This window comes from Pteropus vampyrus, unplaced genomic scaffold (genome assembly GCF_000151845.1).
Source record: "Pteropus vampyrus isolate Shadow unplaced genomic scaffold, Pvam_2.0 Scaffold108, whole genome shotgun sequence".
NCBI lineage: Eukaryota > Metazoa > Chordata > Mammalia > Chiroptera > Pteropodidae > Pteropus > Pteropus vampyrus.
Window position 1 is genome coordinate 1,723,275 of NW_011888889.1, and position 22,546 is coordinate 1,745,820.

Consider the following 22,546-nt stretch of genomic DNA (forward strand, 5'->3'; position numbering starts at 1 on the left):
AGAATGTCTTTTGAATTATTACTTTTCCTTTACACCTACCACCAATGCCTTAAGTGAGCTCTAATTTTTTCCCCTGCTATTAAGGCAACAGTTTTCTATTTTCTTTACGCCAGCTATATTCTTGGCTCCTTCTCTCCTATCTAACCTCAACACTATCACCAGTGTAAACTTTCTTAAATATATATCTCATGCTATCTCCGTGCTCAGAATCCTTCAAGGGCCCCTCTCATTTGCAACAGAAAGTCTCAGTTGCTCTGCAAAGCACAAAAGGCCTCTGCTGCTCTCCAGCCACATCAATTATTCTTAACCTGCCATGTCCCTAAAAACTAGCCACACTTATGACCTTCAAATTCTCTATGTGATATACTGTTTCATTGCTTTGTAACTCTGAGTGGTTCCATTGATTAGAAAGCCCTTTCCCTTATAATCTCCCTGGAAATAAATTCTATTCATTTTTTGCTTAAATAACACTTTTTCTGGAGAAAATTTGTAGATGATCTCTTGCCCCAAAGAAGAACAGGCCACTACCTCCCTTTGCACTCATGGCACTGCACTAAGCATTTATTAACATTCTTAGCTTTCTCACTAGACTCTAAATTCCTTAAAGCATTGGTCTTACCTTTGAATCCTGTCATTTATATAGTGTCTAGCACATAATGGGTGCAGGAAAAAAGTCTGAATAAAAGCCTAAGTACACACCTTTAGTCTAGTAACAAATCTCCCTACCAAGACATGAAGCTTCTCTGGAAGAACATTATCTTATTCATCCTTATTCTCCTAATATTTACATAATGCATGGTGTACAGGAGGCTTTGGATAGGTTACTTCCCTTTCTCCTTAATAAAGCTGCTAAATAATTCAAAGGTATAAGATTTAGCAATCATTCATAAATAGTTTAATTAATTCCATTACCAACCATATTAAGGTTAAGTTTTCACTATAAACACAGAAAAGTTTGTAACTTTCCTTACAAACATTTCCTACCACTCCAAAGAGACTGATAAAAATCCATGCAATAGACATTTAATATTCTCAAATACTTTATACTTGTTTATTTTCCCTTTCAGTTTTCAGTCACTTACCTGGTGCAAATGATGAAAAATTAGTAAACCCAGGTAGGTTAAATAGATTTACAGGCTGTGTTGGAAAGGTGAAAGGACAAAATAAACTGGGAGAAGAAGGATGTGATGCGTTACTGCCTCTTTCCTTGCTTCCAGGTTTTTCTGGATGCTGATTTTGTTGGCGTGTAAGTTCACTTAGCATTTGTTTCAACCTATAAAAATTTAAGAAGTCAGTAATCTAAGAATCAGTTATATTACCATCTATTTAAAGTTCATTCAACCTCAAAGGCAAGGGAAGTAAAAGCAAAAGTAAATGAATGGGACTATATCAAACTAAAAAGCTTCTGCTCAGCAAAAGAAATCGTCAACAAGGTAAAGAGACAATCATCCAAATGGGAAAATATATTTGCAAGCAACACCTCCAATAAGGGCCTAATATCCAAAATATACAAAGAACTCATACGACTCAACAACAACAACAACAAAAATGACCCAATAAAAAAATGAGCAGAGGACCTGAACAGACACTTCTCCCTAGAGGACATACACATGGCCAACGAACATATGAAAAGATGCTCAACATTGCTAGCTATTAGGGAAATGCAAATCAAAACCACAATGAGATACTATCTTACACCTGTTAGAATGGCTATAATCAACAGGACAAGCAATAACAAATGTTAGAGAGGATGTGGAGAAATAGGAACATTCATACACTGCTGGTGGGACTGTAAACTGGTATAGCCACTGTGGAAAACAGTATGGAGGTTCCTCAAAAAACTAAGAATTGATCTACCATATGAGCCAGCAATCCCTACACTGGGTATTTACCCCAAAGACTTGAAAACTCATATCCGAAAAGATATTTGCACACCAATGTTCATAGCAGCATTATTCACCGTGGCCAGGATATGTAAGCAACCAAAGTGCCCTACGATAGATGACTGGCTAAAGAAGCTGTGGTACACATATACAATGGAATATTATTCAGCCATAAGAAGAGATGAAATACTGCCATTTGCGACAACATGGATGGAACTTGAGATAATCATGCTAAACGAAATAAGCCAGACAGAAAAAGTTAAAAATCACATGATATCACTTATATGTGGGAAATAAACCTAAAAGCAACAAATGAGCAGGACAAACAAACAGAGACTCATAAACATGGACTATAGGCTAGTGGTTACCAGAGGACTATAGATTAGTGGTTACTAGTGGGATAGGGGAAGAGGGGGAAATAGACAGGGTAAAGGGGGTCAAATATAGGGGGGTAGGGGAGGGTGAAGTGGGTAAACGTGATCAAATATATAGTAGCTGAAGGAAACTGGACTTTGGGTGGTGAACACACAATATACAGATGCCAAATGATAATATACATCTGAAAATTATATGACTGTATTAATCAATGTTACCAATAAACTTAATTAAAAAAATAAATAAAATAAAGTACATTCAGAAAGAATATATGCAAGAAGTGATTCAAAAGCATGCAAAACAGGCTGACTGCTCTGATATTTACTACAACAAATATGTGCTTGTCCTGCAGGCTTAATTCAGTAACTTAGCCTTTTGAACAAGAACTGCTCTTTGCACGTCTATCAGATAGTTAAGTATAACTGTATGAAGCTCATTTTTTTGTGTGTGCAGCTTTACTGAAATAAGTTACACACCATATAATCCACCTAATGTAAGTGTGTAGTTGAATACTATAAATTTTTAAAAACAAAGGTCAAGTCCACAATATTAAAGAACACTGGGCAAATCACGGCTTATAAAATTCTCAGGTGACAGAAGACTTAAACATGCAATTTGGCTCTGTCCTTTTGCCCCAGAAGATAACTGTAAAATCCCCTGCTCAGTTTTTGCCCTTATTATATAGTCTCACTACTTCTAAGAAACAGATTACCTCTGTACATTATTCTGTTGCCATGTTAGCTGTGCATAGCACTGATTCAACTGGTGCATTATAAGGTGTACTTGAGGAGAGCCAACATTGCTGGGCATAACACTGTAAGGACCCGTGAGAAGAGTTTGGAGCAGACAAGATAGAGTCTATGGAAAGAAAAAAATTCATAATAGTTACTGATAACTTGAGAAAAATGTAGGACACTTCAACAACAAGATTTAAAAAATTTACTTTCATAGTAAACTTTACCTGCTGGTCTTGCATCAAAGTCTGACAAATACTGACACTGAAATCAAGTTGTTTCTTTAGTTGACTGATTTGTTCTTGCCATTGCTCTTTCTCTTCTACATAAGAGAGTTCTGATACCCAGCGAAGGTTTTCCTGACGTTGCATGCTGATATTCTGTTGTCTTGTCTTGGCTAAAGGACGATAATTTCCATCTGCTGAAAAAGGGCGACTATTCTTCCACCTAATGAAAGATTTAAAGCATTAAGTCATCATATATAATTGTTCGGTTTTTAAAATCTAGCAGTAAACCCTGACATCCTGGTGCATAGAGCAGTATTCTCTTTTTAAGTTTGAAAGACCCAAAAAATACAGAAAACAAAGGGGAACAAACATTCCAGGCTTTTAACCTTATACAATTATCATTTTTTACTCTTTTCCAGTGTTTTTCATTTATATCTTAAAAACAGAAGTATACACACAATTCTGTATTCTGCAAAATAAAAATATTTATTATATCACGAGCATTTTTTTCATTCTTCATGCTTTAAGCTTAGCCATATTACATCATCAACTGGAATTACTTAGCCATTTTTTAATCGTGAAACATTTTTCACTGTTAGAACAATGTAATGAATATCTTTAAAAAAGCTTTTTCACTATTTACGATTTTTTAATTTTTGCTAAACTCCCCAAAACAGAAGCAAAGATCAAAGCTTATAAATCCTGATCCTGTCTAGCTGGGATGTATCTCAGCAACACTTGTGATATAATACAAAATTTATTTGGTCTTTGTCCCAGATTTCAAACAGTGCTCCTCCAACTCTTGGCATCCCTGAGTATCTTTTGTTATTCATAATAAGCCCCTTTAAACCACACAAGTGTTTATGTTAATAACTCTTGGCAGGCCCCAGACAGCTTCATTTTAGGGGCTGGTCACCAAAAAAACCAACCAGGTGATTATAAAGGAGTTGGCACGTTCAGCTCCATTCCTCTAACTCCAAGGAGCGTAGTAGGGTAGGGAATGGAGATTATTTAATCACTTATAGCCAGTGATTTAATCAACTGTGTGTATGTAATGGAACTGCCACCAAACTGCTGAACTAGGCAGTGGTTAGGAGAGCTTCTGGGTTGATGAACACACTTGGGAGAGTAGTATGCCCAGAGAGAGCATCAAAGTTCTGTTCCCCTTCTTCTACCCAAACCTATACATCTCTTCCATTTGGCTGTTCCTTTATAATAAACCAGTAAACACAAGCATTTTCCTGCATTCTGTGAATTGTTTTAGCAAATTATGGGACCTGAAGAGGTGTTGTGGGAACCCCCAAATTTATAGCCATGACAGACAAAAGTGTGGGGACCCTGGGGACTGGGGACTTATGACTGGCATCTGAAGTGAGGGCAGCTTTGTGGGACTGAGCCCTTAACTTGTGAGGTCTGCCCTAACGCCAAGTATTCATCTAAATTGTAGGACACCCAGTTGGTTCGGAGAATCAAAGAAATGCTTGGTGTTAGAAAGACCAGAGACTCTTTAAATCAAGCAAAAATTTAAACCAGTGAAACTAACCTATTTTTAGTTTCCTTTAAACGGTAAGAGTTATGATTCATGCTGTTAGGAGGATACATAGAAAAGTTATCATTTGAACTGGCATCTTGCTCCTCTTCTTCCTCCTCTTCATCTGTCCGAACGACTCCTTCAGAAAGGTAACCATCTTCATCTCCTTCTTCATCTAGTGCACACTGGGTAGAACCTCCCCAAGTTGCCATTGTTCTAAAGGGTAAAAGACAAAAACCAAGTGATCATTCTGGAGATGAGCTAAATACTTTACCACCTACTATGTGCCAGACATATGTATATCAAATATATACATATATGTGCATGTACGTGTATATAAATTTTCACTGAATCATAGTAACTACAAGATGAGTAGTACTTTCCCCACTGTTGTTATAGAGAATATGTTTACTTTGCCTTCCACAAAACAATTCTTCAAATAAGCTAAAATTTTTTTCCTAAACCCCCTTCGACTTTTAACTTTTCCTTGAGTAACAGTTTTATAGATCACAGCTGTCCATAGAACTTTCCACAATAGCAGTGATGATCTATATCTGTATTGTGCAATATAGTAGCTGCTAGGTATGTATGACTAACGAGCACTTAAAATGTGGCTAGTGTGACCGAGAAAATGAATTTTTAGCTTTAACTTAGTCACCTGTATCTAGTGGCTACCATATTGGAAAGCACAATTCTATACCCACGGTTCTCAAACCTAGATGCTTATCAAAATTATCCAAAAAACTTTGTTAAAGTACAACTGTGTGGTACTCAGAAAAGAACAAAATACTGTAGATGTACTTTAATAAATGCATACGGGGACACCAAGAATGGGAAAAGTTCTTCTAAGAGGAAGAAAGAGTGAAGCTTGGTGCAGTGTTCCAGAAATGCCATCTGAGAATATCAAAATATAAAGTCACGAGAAATATGGATTCAAATTTTTAGACCTGAATACTACTATATCGATAATAAACAATCTCACAGATTACTAACTCTTACAGAAATATTCTTGATATGAAAATTTCAAAATTAAATCTTAAAAACTAAATGTCTTAAATAATAAAATATTTTAAGGTTGTTAGAAACTTTACGAACAGCAGATGTTCAATTTAAGTGAAAAAAGTGCTTATTTCTGGCCTGATGGAAAAGCACCACAAAGTATCAAGCATTTCTCCTTTTTACAAGTTTAAACCTTAAGAAAATAAGGTTTATCTATTCAAGAAAATCTATACTACCATTTGATAAAGTGCCTTAGTAATTAAAAAAGAGAAAGTTGATACTAGGGAAATTGTGAACAGAAAGTAGCTCAATTTAGTGAAACTGAGTCACAAAGGTGATGCTTAAACATGACCCTCACTGAAAGAGATTTGTGCTGTGATGTAGAGGCAACAAGGCTGTTTATCCTACAGGCCTCAAGTAGATGATGTTAACAAAAATGACTGAAACAATTCTTACTTTTCTGTTCTACTTTGTTGAGGAGTACACAGGTTTTCAGATCCCTCACTTCTCAGTGAAACAGCCACTGGAGATGCAGTTTCAGCTAGACCTTGCCTCCTCTGATGTTCAGCCATCAGAGCTTCAAGCTGCTTTCTTCTCTGGCGCAGCTCTTCCCTTAACATTTCATGTCTTTGCATTTCTGACCACAGCTATTTAAAAATCAGAGTCAAGTTAGTGTAAACATCCGGATTTGTTTTCGTCTTAAAGAATAACAGGCTAATACTACTGTCAATACCAACAAAGATTTATATTCTCATTCTATCCTTTTTATACTGAGATATCCAAGTAGGCTAAAATATTTTAGTGATAAATAATAAAAAGTTAGGCAATCATTAATTCTTGATAAAAACAATACATTTCATCAACTATTAAGAGAAAGTTAATAATGTTTCCTATAAATCACAAATAAAATGCCAAAAAATAGGTTTTTCTAACTGAAATGATTACTATTTGTTGCAACTATCCTTTACATATAATTCTACCAAATATTTGCTAATAAAAATCAATCAAGACTATTTTGAAACGACCCTAATTACTTTTTGGAAAAAAATTATTTTTTCCGCCAACTAAAAGACACAGAACAGGCTACATTTAAAAACATGTTTCACAGATATTTCTTACAACATGACATATATAGCATAAGGAATATGGTTAATATTGTAATAACATTGTATGGCATCAGAGAGGTATTATTAGACTTATCAGGTAATCACTTTGAAAGGAGTATAAATGTCTAATCACTATGTTGTACATCTTCAACTATTAAAATATTGTATGTCAACTGTAATTAAAAAATAAATTTTAAAAAATTTATAACTTAAGACTTAAGAACTTAAGACTCAAGGGTACAATATACAGTACCTCGTTATCTACTATTGAAGGATCTTCCGGCTCAAAAACAGATTTGCTTGCATTGGTTACATTTTCATTAACAGTTGGGGTTGAAGTAACAGCTGGCATATATATTTTTGTGGGACAATTACCCGCACTAGTGGCTGACAGCTAAAAAAGGATTTGTAAAAATTATTATGAGGAATTAAAGCAATTTTGTTAATTCCATAAAAGCAGTTATTGTACTACTTTTCTAGGGTTCTAGTAACATATTTAATGTTATTAGAAGACCTCAATTGCCATCATAATCCAAAGAAAATCTGACATAATAAAGATGAGAACACAGGCTAAAGTTGATGAGTAGTAATCAACTTTCAGGAACAACAGAGAAAACAGGAATAAAATGTTATTGTAAAAAATTTCATATATTCAACCCAACTCTAGCATATATTCCTCTGGACATTGTATAGACTGGGAATAAGAAAAAAGGATTAGATGAAGTAGAAAAGGTAAGAGTCTAGAAAATAAAGTTATATTAAAAATATTGATGTATTTTCCATTCCTTGAAAACAAAACCTGACTAAAGAATAAAGCTCACCCGTAAAGTTCAGGAAAAAAAATCTCAAAAAGAATTCCCTTTCCATATCAACTCCACTCCTGATTACCTGACATGGTCAAAGACTGTTCATTCTCTGTTCAAAGACTATGTATAGGGTACTATTAATAAGCAAAGGTATATACAGTTAATATTCAAATTACAAATAAAATATTTCAATTAATCTCCCTAGATAACCCATGATGGTTTAAAAGCTTTATTATATAATCTTAGTCCCTTAATTGCTATGTTCAAACCAGAGTATTTTAATAGTTATAAATATCCATGTTCTGAATCTACAGCTAGCTACAGATTTCTAACAACTAAAAGAATGGAAATAATCAGTCAATTCCTATGTGCTAGCTTTCACAGTATAAATATATATCCTTAACCCATTTCATTACTTCATCCGTTTCATTAATCATAAAATTAGCAGGTATGTCTGTTGTCTCAGTACTAGAAAAAGAGTACTTTCAGTTGACATTGAGTTTTAAACATCTTTTCAAAGAAAGAAATTTCCTAATTACCTGTAGGTCAGGACATGCCTTTTGCAATGCTTGAATTTTCTCTTGAATCTTAATCAGTTTCTTTCTTTCTTCCTGCAATTGTTTGAGCTCTCTCTGTTGCTGCTGTAGTTTAGCCTCATAAAATTTCTCTCTATAATTAAATTAACATATTTGTGGGCTCTAGTAAATCTGATAGCATTAAGCATGATATAATACAGTACACTTAGCCAAGTAGTTTCTCTATTACAGACACTAAATTTTTATTAAATGAAGGCTATGAGCTTAACATACCTTGCCTTTTCATTTACTCCAGCATCTTTCTGTATTTTATTGGCATTTCCTCTAGTGTTATTTGCATTTTGTTTAGTGTCTTCTTCTGCTGGGTAGAAATCATCCACATTTGAAGTACTGGCAGAAATAACTCCTTGATCTGCTACATCATCATCCTAAAACCACATCATTATATTAAAATAATCTTGATATATCCATTTTATATCTTAGTAAATACCATTAATCCATCAAATTTACATAGAATAAAAATTAAAGAAGCAGAGAAAGTACATTTTTTGAGAACACTGAAGTTACTCCTTTACCAATGGCAGAAAATGAGTATTAAAACTAAACAGTACATTTAAAACTTGAGCTGCCTATTACACAGCAATGACAAATATTAAGTTGCTTTTTTTTATCTTGACCAGATACTGAGCTATTAAAGAAAGCTTTCTAGAAAATATAAAGATTAAAAAAACATACTATTGGAGCTGGGAACTCTTAAGATTTAACTATGATATTAACGATTTCATAGAATCAATGTCCATTGTCGCTTACTTAAAATGTTCCATTTCCTCACTTTGTCTTTAGTTTGCCAAACAAGTGCCAATGGCTCACAATAGAAAAACTAATGAGAATTTACCACATCAAATCTATAATAAGTACTGTAAAAACAACTAAAGTTCCTATCTTCCTAACGGTAGATCCACATCTTCTCTTGAAATCAATATACCTATTAAAATGGGAGTTTGGAGTGAACTACTACACTTTCTTAAAAACATTTAATTCTACATGTTTTACACTTATTTACTTATGCTTTCTCTGAGGTCCTCAACTGAAACGTTAACCTTTGGAAATATCATTCTAATAAAACCTTAAAGAGTTAGAGCTGACTGTTAATTATAAAACTATCTAATTGATTTTAAGTTTGTAAACAGTGTTATTTTGGTCTGCAATCTAAAAACCAACCTAATTCCTTATTAGTATGGATAGGATTACAAAGTAACTAGGTTGGGACTCAAGAAAAAAGCTAGATCATGAGGTATTTTCACATAATAAAAAGTAGAAAAAATATGATACGAGATATATAAAACAACAGTGCATGACATTTCAGAGGGCAATATGAGTAAACAAGTGAAATGACATAATCTCCAACACTAAATACTAAGTAATTGACTAAAGAATTATTGTACTGATACGTGTTGCATAACAGACTAAGGAACTAAGAGATGGCCATCTGGAGACTTCTAAGACACATAAAGTTTCATAAGGACAATGTAAGTTGTCCAAGCTAATCTAATCATTAAGAGTAATAATAGCTTTATATAATCATGATAACTATACATATGTCTAGACATTCTCCTGAGTCTCTTGGCAAAGGATATACGCAAAGATACAATAAAAAAGACTACCCTTAGTAAAATGAGTAAAACTCATTGATCATTTTTTCAATAGCTCTCTTTCAGGAGGAGACCCCTTAATTAATCCCTCTAGGTTGCAGTTTCCTCATTTCTCACATATATTTCAGGTCTTAGAACACTCTCTAAAGCAAAAGATCTCCACTCAATACAGGCCTAATATTAAGCTGATTCATCTGTAAACTACCAAGTTATTCATCATTTCTGATTATTAATACTCTGGGTAATAAATGTGAAGAAAGGAATCTTTTAAAAAATGGGGAAGTCACAAGATAGCACAAGCTATTATTGTTTTAGAAGCTGTCTTAATATTCTCAAAAGGTTATACTATTATGATCAAAGTTCAAAAAGTAAAAAAGACATTTAAAAAGTAAGTCTTCTTTCCATCCCTGTCCCCTAGATCATTTCATTCTCCATAGGTAACCAATGTTATTGGTTTATATATTTATAGATATACTTTGAATATATGAGCAAAAACACGTATATATTACATACACAACTATGTGTGTTTGTATTCATGTGTTTATACAAAAGCCCTTGCTATAAGAGAGAAAACCTGGAAAAAGCCAAAAGCCAATTCCAGTACTGGTTAAACAAGCTGTAGTATATCAATATAATAAAATGCAATCAAGGGTATAAGAAAATGGACTCATATACCACTGAGATACCAATTAATAGAGTCATTCTGGAGAGCAATTAAGCAGTGTCCATTAAAATTAAAATGTGCATAAACTCTGACATAGCAATTCCACTTCTTTTCTGCTCTTGAAAAATACAAATGCAAAGAGGCTTGTACAAGAATGTTCACTGGAGCATTCAATAGGATCACAAATTAACTAAAGCCCAGTGACACTACAGAAAACTATGCTGCAGCTAAAAAGACTTGTATTTAATACATACGCACACGTGCATATGCACTATTATTTATATCCTATAGTTACTTTTTATATAATATTTCATAATTATTCATCTATAAAATTATACAGAGCTACATATACTGATATAAAAACTTCTCTAAGACATTGTGGAGTGGGGAAAAATAGCAAGCTGTGTAATAATATATAATTTTTAAAATCAAAACTTCTATGTATTTTTTAATAAGTGCATACTGATGTACATAAAAGCACAGAAAAAGGGTCTGAGAAAATAGAATTTATAACTTCTGTGAAGGATAATGGGATTATAAATGGAGGTCCAGAGGGAGTTTACAAGCCACGTTTCCCTTTTCTAACAATGGGAGCATTCATCTGTTACTTGAGTTATTTAAAATTAAGTAGCATTTTAAAGAAGTTTTGAATAAAATTTGAAATTTTTTTCATGCATGATAAAAACTGTTTTTCTATAATTTATTAATGTGCTTAATTTTAATGTTTTACACTTCATTTTTTCCAACTATAACATCTACTGATATTATCTATGTTATAGTCCTCTAAATGAAGTTTTTTGGCTTCCAAAAATGATACAAATTTCAATACTTTAGGGTCCCAACGTTATTTGGCACCAGGGATCTGTGTGTTTCTATGAAATCTAATGCCTGACGATCTGAGGTGGAGCTGAGGCGGTGATGCTAGCACTGGGGAGCGGCTGCAAATAAAAATGAAGTCTCACTAGCTTGCCCACTGCTCACCTCCTGCTGTGCGGCCCGGTTCCTAACAGGCCACGGGCTGGTACCAGGCTGTGGCCCAGGAGTTAGAAACTCCTGCTTTAGAAAGTCACTCTAAAAAATATTTCTAGTGATTACATTACTGAGAAGTAGAAACACCTAACAGATGAAAAAGAATGAATAAAAGTTCAATTATTTTTGTTGCTTTAGAAAGATTACAACTAGTCTAACAAACTGCAAAAAGCTAAATAAGTTAGTCAATACAGAAATGTTAATAGTTATGTAACTTCATACTTATGTACAATGGCTTTTTAAAATTTATGACTAATAGTTCCAACTTTACTAATTTGGTCTTACTGAACAAGACAATATGTATATGGTTAATAGTCTCAATTCTGACTCTGATTACAATATAACCTTGGTCAATTAATCTGTTTAATATCTACCTCACTGACATTTTACAAGTAACTGATACAAAACTGGTGATTTTGCTTATATGTAGAATCCAAAACACAAAATAAATGGGCAAACAGAACAGAAACAAACTTATAGATACAGAGAACAAATTGGTCACCAGATGGAAGAGAGGTTGCAGGGATAGGTAAAAAATGGTGAAAGGGATTAAAAAGTACAAATTTCCAGTTACGAAAATAGTCACGGAAATATAAAGTACAGCATAGGAAATATAATTAATGATAACAATGTATGGTGTTAGATGGGTACTAGACTTATCAAGGGGATCACTCTGTAAGGTATATAAATGTTTAATCACTATGTTGTATACCTGAGAGCAATATAATATTGTATGTCAATTGTAACTGAAAAACAAATTTTAAAAAATAAAATAAAGACTAGGGTCTCCTGCAAAAAAAACAAACACATCTGTTTTTGTAATAAAGTTATTATGTTGGAACCCAGCCATATACATTTGTTTGCATCTCAAATATGGCTGCTTCTGCACTGAGTAGTGACTGTACAATCCACAAAGCCTACAATATTTACTATCTCACCCTTAATAAAAAAGTATGCTCATCTCTGATATATGGCATGTAAAGTGCTCAGCACTTAAACCTCACATACAGTAAGAACTCAATAAACAAATATTAGTATAATTATATCAACAAAATTATCAAACAAATTTTACCATTAGAGTATACTATTTGACAGTTTTTTAAAAAATCAAGCAGTTATCTACCTGTACCATAGCAACAAGATCTTGTAACTGTCTAAGTTTCTGTTTTGCAGCCATAAGTCTATTGATCTTCTGTTCAAATTCAGCATCTTCTGGAGCCTCGTCAACCACACTGCTCCTATGACTAGATAATGAAGCTCCACTGACTCCCTCATCTTCTGCTTCTTCCTCCTCTTCCTCCTCATCTTCACCTTGTGCAACATGAATCCCCTGTTCTCCTTCTCTATTATATCGACAATCTGCTGGAAACATGTATTATTAAAACAGTAATTTAATAAACTTAAGAGTACTAATCAAAGAAAATCCAATTCCCAAGACTATAACAAAAATTTCTGTGAATAGTCATATTCATATTATCATACCTAAAGGAGGTACATTTAAAGCCCTTATGTTGGCAGCAGATCTGTTGTTAATTTCACAATTAGAATTAATTGATCTGCCATCTCTATTATTAGAAACACACTGTGCATTAGAATTACTATTGACTTCATTCCAGGTGGCAGCTACTTGTGGATTTCTAAAAGAAAGAAAACAGCCTGAAGTTATTTAAGGTAAAAAAATAAAAACAACATTAAAAATCAAAATTTTAGAACTGTTGATAAAATAATTCCATAAGAACATCATTGGCTACTTCCCCATTTATATTCATACTATGAATAAATGGCTTGTGCTTTTCATTAACTTCTGCTATTTGGAAATTTAATAAGAAAAATATCTGAAAAATCAAAATTATATCTAAAAATAGAGAGGTAAGAAAATGCTAAGTTAGATACTTCTTGTGATTTACTTGCACTTGATCTAACAAACAGCAAATTTACTAAACTACTTTTATCAATACTTTTCTATTTTTTTCCTTTACAGAGCAAGTAAGATTACACGGAACAAAACAGCAGACTTAACAGGAGAAAAGTTTAACTAAAAGGCAAATAGCATTCAATTGAAGTTTCTTTGATTCTATATTAAAAGTATTAAGTTAGAATAAATATGTTCAAAAAACAAAGAAAGTTCTTACCGAATGTTAGTAACAGGTTCAGAATTTTCATGCTCAGAGTCATATTCTGACTCTTCAGTTTCTTCATCTTTTGTATTCTCATTTACAGCATCTGTCATCATATCTGATGTTTGCTCATAATAATGAACTAATTCTCTTAGTTCATTCAATCTTTTTCGAACTTCATTTAACTTCCTGAAAAACAATATATATATATATATATATATATGTATATATTAATATCCATTTCAGCAAAGTAAAGCATGCATTGTTTTCATGATAGCAGCCAGTACAAAATTTAAACCTAGTTAAATATCTAGGCAGTGTGACTATAGAGATTTAATTTCAAGTCCAGCTTACTCAAAATCTCATCGCTTTATTTTATGTTGTTAGGGACAAAAGTCTAAGAAAACCAGTTTCAAGTGCTCACTTTAAGCAGATAGCTTAAAATTCAATGTCAAAATATATTTGATAGCTTAGAATTCAATGTCAAAAATATTTCTAGGTTTCTTAATACATATCAAAAATGAGAAGTACAAAAATACTCAATTTGAGTACCAGCTCTCAGACAAGTCAGGTATGCGGGCATTATTGAGCATTTACAGGTTCCTGATTTGTCTGTAACAGAGATCTTGATTTGTCTGTAACATACAGAGATCTATAACACAGAGTGTTTACCAAAAATAACAAGTCTGTTGAGTTTTTAGTTAAGTGCCAAGAGTTATGCCAATGTTTTTAAATCCTTAAAATACCTTTATGAACAGGTATATTATTATCCCTATTTTACAGAGGCTAAGTGAGGGTAAGTTATAAGCCCACAGTCACACAGCCTTGAGAGCTATAATTTCAGAGTTATCTGACTCTATAAAGCCTGGCTGAGATCTAAACTATTTGAATATAGAAATCTTATAACTTTAGTCCAGCTATTTCTAATCTTTTATTTGAAAATGGAAATACATTACCTAACAGAAATTACCTGTATTACAAAGTCACATATCACTTGGACAACTCAAAGATTGGCCATATAACACACACACATTTCTATCACCATATCACTTAAGAATGTTTATATTATAGTTTTTCCAGTATTAGCGATAATCAAAAAAAAAGAAAAATCCCAGAATTTATTCCCACTATTCAATTCTGATCTTTGTAACAATATTTGTAAAAGTGTTTTACTGGAGTTTTTCAGTTGGATTTAGATGGCCTTCATTTTCACTCTCATTCTGAGAAACTAGAGAAGCAGCAGGATAAGGAACCGATGATGTGAGGCCACTGGATTCTCCATTGACAACTGGTGCTAAGCCTACAGAAGCCGAGGGAGCTGAAGTAATACTTCTTTGATCCATACTCCTTTGTGGAGAGGCTGAAGAAGGCACAACTACCAACAAACAAACAAACAAACAAACAAACAAAACAAAACAAAAAAAACCACAAGTTACCATAAACAAATATGGCATTAAACAATGATTATTCATAGTCTGCTTAGATGTAGGAAAAAAAAAAGTAATCATTAACATCTTAAATTCTGCAGATTTAAATTTCAGAAACTTAAGGATATAACATTCAGGTCACTTATTAACATGTCCCTCAACCAAACGCAGAGTTAAAACAGAAAAGAAAGAACACACACAAGATGGAAATTGGTAAGAATTATGATATTTTACCTTTAAAAAGTAACTAGAGTATTCTTTGATAAACTTGGTTCTAGGTTCAGTTAAACAAGGCCACTGTGAATGATGTGCAGTACACCAATCTACAGATCCTTACAGGGCAGCCTTACCATGTTATATCTCTAAGTGCTCATAGGAAATTATATTTGGGCTCCAAGATGAAACTTTTCCTTGTTCCAAAAAAAAAAAATCCATACCATGAAATACTGCTCAGCAATAAAATGTACTAATTAGATGATGGCTAATCCTCTTTAGACCTTGAACTACATTTTAATTACTTTTCTGTCCACACAGATTATACAAAGAATATCTTATGCTTTCAAGAGTAACAGAGATTAAGAATCTTTGCACTTCTCTCTTACGACTTTAAAACTAGTCATTTATCTCTTTCTCATAGCAACAACCATAATTTTTTGTTGCCAACAATATCAATTGCTACAGATGGTTTCCAGTAGTCTCTTCACTCTATTCCTTCACTGTTCTACTTTTTGCTGCTTCTTTCACAGTTTCCCAGTGGGAAGAAAATGACTTTTTGGCATCATCGACAGGCAGAGTGCTGCTTTCTTTATATGTATAAAACTGATCACAAGGCCTTGAGTACAACTTTCGAATTTTAAGGTTTTCTTAGTTGTCTTAATCTGTTTAGGAAGGATAAGCACTGGGATTAGATTATATTCTAGATCAGGAAGAGATTAGCAGAGGTCAGGGAAAAGAAGAGAGTATGTTTCAGGGCCAAATCTTTTGGAGGTAGTAGAGAAATAAGAGATGAGTGAAGGATAAGGAACAGGGACTCCAGAAATGCTTCTACCCCTTGTTTTTTCTTTAATAAGATAGCAGCTGGCTGTTGGAGAATAATGACCAGTTGGGGCTGATCCTACTGACTCCATTTCCAATGCTTTAGCTCCTACTACTAACTGTTTGGGTAAGAGGCAAGAACCAGTCGTGAGAAGGTATAAGGACAACAAATGAGAACCAGCAACTAGATATGAATTAGAGGCAAATAAAACATCTGTGGAACAGAAAAGATAGTTCCTATAGTATAAGTAGGATGACTACTGACTTTCCTATTTAACTAGTATAACCATATAACTAGTATAACTAGGATGACTATGCCTTTCCTATTCCCACCTGAGATGACTATTTATATATTTTTAAAAAGGATGTAAGTTATAGAATTTCTGAGCTAGACTATTTATACTATATAAGTATCTCATAACTTTTTTATAAGTACTTTCTAAATCTAATAGTTTTTAAATCAAAGTACTAATTTGAGTTATATTTAAGGAAAAATTTTGAAAATTCTAAAAAATGCAGTATTATTATGTCTAAGCAACTAAAAGCTACCACCTTCTCTTCTACTTTTCCCTTATTAAATAAAATCCTACCAATTTTCAAGGCTCAACTTTATTCTTTCCCTTTTCTGAATTATGAAACAGATCCACCATCTATTTGGCTTTTATCATACACTGCCTTGTTATTTAAAAACTTCACATGCAGGTCCTATTTCTCCACAAAACTTATAATTTTCTTGAAAACCTGTTCATTCATTCACCAAGTATTCACTAATTATCATGTGCCACCATAATACTATGTGTCCTACATCTTACATGGCTAAGCCAGATTTACTTACATGATGAATTGTTCAGATGCTGATCTCGAAGTGTATGAAGTTCCCCAAGCAGTTTGTCCATTTTTTGTTTCTTTTCTTGTAACACTCTCATTTTGCTAAAAAGTTGGACTTTCTCATCAGGTAAATGTTCTGAAACTGATGAATTCCTGCTCTGAGAAACCTCCCTAGTTAATGAAAGACTTTCTGCTTGTCTCCTATTATCTGGAACAGCTGGAGACTATTATAAAAAAAAAGGAAAAGAAAAATAACGACTAAGGAATTAAAGGTTGCATTCTCATTTTGAAAGTGCATAAAAATTCTTAATAAAAAGCGATAAATAATTTGCCGAAGTTGTATTGGTGGGTAAATGTATGTTTTTCCTATTCCTAAATTGCATAGTGCTTCCTGGTGTGCCACTATAACACACATATACATATGCTTTTACAGACACACATTAACTACACGGTGGTCTTGGATTCACTGGATATTATTATCTGGATATAAATCAAGTAAATCTAAATTAATCCAGAAATGCCACACTTCATACAAAATAAACCTTCAAAGATATTTTCTTTTACTATCTTCTTAGAACTACCACCATAAACTCTAACTTCTTAGCCTACCAGTTTTTCCTACCACTCCTTTCTTATGTTCTTCTATTTAAAATATATATATATGTGGAACATTTAGAAAATTCACTAAGGCTTTAGGGAATCATATAATGAATAAATAGCACTGATCTCAGTCCAATTTTAACATTTTGCTACATTTGCATCAATTTTTTTTAAGAGAAATGTAACATTAAAGATATAGCTAAAGCTCTAAATGTACCAGTCCCCAATCCTATTACTCTATCCAGAGGTAATCATAATATAAAATTAGATATCTACCATTCTTATATATGCTTTTATTTCATAATGCCTATTATGTATGTTCTTTATATATTTTAAATATAAACTAAGTGGTATTCTTCTTAAACTTGCATTTTTTGTTCATTAGCTCTGGTTCGGTTACTGCAACTGGTTACAGGATTTCACCCTAAAGTATATCATAATTTATTAGTCCATTTCCCTGTTCATGGACATTTGTTTCTGACTTTTTGCTATTATCACAATGCTGCCATGAACATTCTTGCACATATCTCTTTGTGAACATGAGTGTTTCTCTAAGGTGGGCCGCTGTATGGTTACTAGGAAAAATTTACTATATATTGTTAAATAACTCCCTAAAGTGGTTGGGCTATATTCTTATTTTCATTTGGTTGGCAGATAGGAGAGTGAGTCTTCAATCATACTTATTTCCAGTGGAGAGGTATCAATTCACCCTTTATTACTCTAGGCCCACAACAGACTGAAAATTTTGCATTTGTATCATTATTTTAAAAGGTTAACAAATTATAAACTTATTAACTCCAAAATTAAACTTAAGAGTTTTCTTAAAATTGTTAGTAAAATAATGCAAGATGATGATAGATTCAAACACAACTTAAAAGTTGTAACCATTAATCTTTGAGAGGAAAAAAGAACACGTCATCTAGTAGCATACAAAGGGAAAATTTCACTATTCAATTCAAAGTAGATTTTCCTCTAATTTAGTGTTTCTCAACATACAGTCCCAGCACAGACTACCAGCACTGGAATCACACGGGGAAGCCCATCCCAAATGTATGAATCATAATTTTTGAAAGAAGGGAGATTCTACTAACCAGAAATTTACATTTTTTTTAACAATCATGCCAGGTGATACTTATGCTCAGTAAAGTTTGAGCACCACTGTTACAATTAATGTGATTTTAAACTCGACTATATTAAATTGTTACCTGAGAATCACGAAGCTGATTATGAAAACGTTGAATTAAATCATTCAATTCTTCATTTAATTCAGATGTGATACTGACTCCAGATAGGCTACCGGAAGTTTCTGCTACAGCTGAAAAAAATTAACAACCATTCATTAAAGCAAACAAATAAGTACAATATCTTTTCAATTTCTAAGAAGATAAAATTAAATTTTGGGGGAGTGGGGGAAGGAACTAAAAAAAAAAACCTCACCTAATTTGAAACTAGTTAACCCTCAGATTTATCTGCCAACCTATCATTTAAGTTTCCATCTAACCTGAAAATAAAGGGAAACTCAGAAATCATCTTTCTCTGTTCCACCATTCGAGGGACACATATGACCCAATTAAGTAAATGAATGGAGTGAAGGTGGGGGTGGGTATTTCAGGCTGCGTTAGGGGAAAGGCAGGAAAAGTGGTTAGCCTGAAAAATAGCAGCTGATTCTGACAGGTCTCAATCCCCACCTCTCCCAACATGAACGAGAGAATCAATGCTCTCGTTAAGGAGCTGGCAAATTTTACTTAAAGATTCAGATAATAAATATGCTGGGTTTTGTGGAAATATAATTTTTGTCTCAACTACCCAACCTTGCCACTACAAGGCAAAAGCAACAGACAGTACATAAACAAATGAGCAGGGCTGTGTTCCAGAAAACTTTATTAGAGGCAGTGGGCCAAATCCAGCTGGCCGTAGTTTGCTGACCCCTGCAATAGAACAGATAATTTATTGAACTGCTTGTGACACAAGTCATACTAAAAGACCGTAGTTTTTATCCTAAGGCAGTATTCTGATGGAAATTTTGATAACAGTTACTGGTCTGCTACCCAACCACCCCGTGCTTATCCTCTCCAGCTCTGAAAGAGGCACTGGCTATAAACTGCTTGTTTTAAAGGAAAATACTAGATTTCCCCACTGAGAAATTAGAATTTTGGGGCTAGAAAGAATTCCTCATATCTAGTTCAAATCTGTTTTGAAAAGAAAGAAACTACCGTCTCGATAACTAATACAACTTTCTAGTTAAATGATGAAAGGAGTACTTGCTCCCATGACAATTTATGTTGCCTCTCCTACACCAGAAGATTATTCGGCTTTTCATCAGTATTCCCGTTAAATCTCATAAATACAAAAATCTATTTTAAAATTGCTAACCTAAAATTCTTTGAAATAGATAAATTTAAACTTATTCATTCTACCAGTGGCAATACTACACATTAAAAAAAAGGAGACTACCTGCTTACTTAAAAATAAAAGTTCATATTCATAAATAAAGACCATTGACCTAGACTCAAGAAATCTGATTCTATTAAAATTCCATAGAAGCGTAGGTAGGCAAGCCACAAATTCTATATTAGAGTTCCTTCTCTATAAAATAAGAATAAGAAAAAAAGCTCCAGCGACTAACAGTTTTGTTATGATCCAAGGAGATCATGTAAATGTAATTACATGAAATAACATAACTATCACAGCAAAGTCTTACATCTGATACTCCAAACATTAAAAATATTTAAAAATATTTAGTACTGGTCACTGGTAAAATGTTTTTTCCCCCAGATATATCTGTAATAGCTAATGATACTTTTGGATTTTATAAGGAAAAAGTGGAGATAAAAATCTGTATAATTATTAATATATATCATGCTATATACAAAACTATATAATTATTACAAGAGTAAGGTACATGCATGTCATAAAGTTCCTCGTGAAAATGCAAAATTAAGTTATCCATAACAGTGATCAGAGGGCTGAGCCAGTGGGGCTAGGTGCAGACTGCATAATAAACTGAGTAACAACAAGCTAACCTCAGTGAGGACTGAAAGTAGAGAGCCTACAAGAGATAAATTATTATTAGACTGGGATGATGGACTAGAAAATATACCTTCATTTTACTGAGTTTTAGTAAGTAATCATTTGTTTTCAACTTAATGAGAAATTAAACACGTTGAAGGTGGTGAGTCAAACTATAAAATTGTACTCAATATTAAAGAATTCAATAAAATTTCCACCTAAATGATACATGGCTATGCAAGAAGGAAGAAGAAAAAATATTTCTGAGTCTCAGGAAGATTGTACAGGATATATAGTTCAAAAAAACTAGTGTACCTAACTGGATACCTAATTAGAACTACTACTAACCTTAGAAGCTAAAGAAGCTCTATAAATTTAATCGCTGTCTCACTTAAGGTTTTAACCCTTAGGAGGCAAGCAAACTATGGCAATCCTTATTGAATAAAGTACTAAAGGTGGAAATAAAAGCATCAAGAGCTCTATCAGTCTGAGGTACAAAAATAGAACTACAGCCTATCCCTTTTACCTCTTAAGGGTACTCTCTGATGAAAAGGAGAGCGAGCTGGCTGTCTGCACGGTACAGTATGATGGCCAGGAGTTGTCCCTGCAATCTTTTCTGCATAACCAGAGAAAAGCACATGATAGGGTAAGCCTCACATGTAAGTTTCTAAGCTAGTCAACAATCAAGATCTAACTATACAATAACCAGAATCCACCTTGCAATTCCATTATTTATTGAGCCTTGCTTATAAAAGCAACATTCTAAGTCTGTGGCATACCTGAATCATCCATCACAGCAATAGCTTGCTCTGCTTTATGTTGCAGAGCCAGAAGAGCAGCCTGTCGTCCCTGCAGAGCTCGCAGTTGCTCCTGCTGCTGTAACATCCTTTTTAATAAATCGTGTTGTTTCTTCAAATTTTCTATCTCTTCCATAGGCTCCTGCTGAGGATCTCTGGCCTGGAAAATAAAACCAACAATACTTATATCTAATAAAATTCATGTTCCTGTTTCAACTAGCAATGGCAAAGTACATACGCAGGTAATAAAATAGTATTAAATATACCATCCTAGATATAGTTTTAGTAGACTGAAAGGAAAAGAAAAAAATGATAATACAGAGATAGCTTGTCATATTAAGGATTAGGCAGTTAGACAATTTCACAGTGAAAAATCATAAACAATGGCATGGCTTAGCACAGAAAGGAATTAATAAAAGGAAAGTAAAGAAAAGGCAGACAAAAAAAAAAAAAAATAGGGAGGCCAAGAGGGCAAAAGGAGCCCCTACCCTCCCGCTCCCACACACCAGGGATCCAGGCCTTACAGAAAAGAAGGAATAGATCACACCAGGCTAATGCCTAAAAGTATCCTTGAAAAAGACCAGACTAAAAAACATTCTGCCTTACTCCTATAAGTGATGTTTAAAAAATCAACAAAACAAAAACAAACCCACTATTTTCTAACCAAGGACAGAAATTTTAAAAATACATTTTTATTTGACAGTTTGACGTGTATTTAACAGTTTGATGTGAAAGGCTTTAATTTACTTGCATCACCTTATACAAGCAAATGATAAAGCAAAAATTTTATATTTTTTCTTTTAAAATATGTTCATTTAGCTGATCTTGAAGACATTAAGTGCTTTGAAATTCCCTCCAAAATCTAGCATTTTGCTTAAAAGTAGCAGATCAGATTATTTTAAAAACTAAGTTTTAAAAAACTACTCAAATGTAACAACTAGAAAAAGTAAGTTGCTTAAGCAAAAAAAAAATTTAAATAACAATAAATTATAAGCCAAATTATGCACAAAATGTTTACCATAATGGTATTTTTCATCATTGATTTGCCTTATTAAAAATCCTATTTTAAAAGTTTAATGATTTTACCTACTATTTACAAAAAATACTTCTATTAACTTAGACGTGAATATTATATTCTTTCTTATCCTAACTCATCTTCTTAGTTCTGGCTTTTCAAGACTGTTTATATCT

At 33.2% G+C, this 22,546-nt stretch overlaps 1 protein-coding gene across 37 annotated transcripts in view; it reads right to left on the minus strand.

Moving 5' to 3' along the window:
• Nucleotides 1-22,546, minus strand: part of PCM1 (pericentriolar material 1) — a 77,591-nt gene that overhangs the window by 36,602 nt on the left and 18,443 nt on the right. For 18 of the 37 annotated variants that reach the window (XM_023533671.1, XM_023533664.1, XM_023533662.1 and 15 more), the window contains 15 exons: nucleotides 21,338-21,515; nucleotides 18,755-18,864; nucleotides 16,957-17,173; nucleotides 14,833-15,034; nucleotides 13,675-13,848; nucleotides 13,025-13,179; nucleotides 12,666-12,904; nucleotides 8,471-8,625; nucleotides 8,201-8,330; nucleotides 7,109-7,249; nucleotides 6,206-6,396; nucleotides 4,763-4,966; nucleotides 3,220-3,439; nucleotides 2,971-3,116; nucleotides 1,083-1,273 (listed from right to left, as the gene is read on the minus strand). In XM_023533671.1, coding sequence (XP_023389439.1) covers nucleotides 1,083-1,273; nucleotides 2,971-3,116; nucleotides 3,220-3,439; nucleotides 4,763-4,966; nucleotides 6,206-6,396; nucleotides 7,109-7,249; nucleotides 8,201-8,330; nucleotides 8,471-8,625; nucleotides 12,666-12,904; nucleotides 13,025-13,179; nucleotides 13,675-13,848; nucleotides 14,833-15,034; nucleotides 16,957-17,173; nucleotides 18,755-18,864; nucleotides 21,338-21,515 — 2,653 coding nt within the window. Of the gene's footprint in view, nucleotides 1-1,082; nucleotides 1,274-2,970; nucleotides 3,117-3,219; nucleotides 3,440-4,762; nucleotides 4,967-6,205; nucleotides 6,397-7,108; nucleotides 7,250-8,200; nucleotides 8,331-8,470; nucleotides 8,626-12,665; nucleotides 12,905-13,024; nucleotides 13,180-13,674; nucleotides 13,849-14,832; nucleotides 15,035-16,956; nucleotides 17,174-18,754; nucleotides 18,865-21,084; nucleotides 21,175-21,337; nucleotides 21,516-22,546 lie in introns of all 37 variants that reach the window. The other 19 variants (XM_023533658.1, XM_023533654.1, XM_023533656.1 and 16 more) reach the window with 4 other exon arrangements.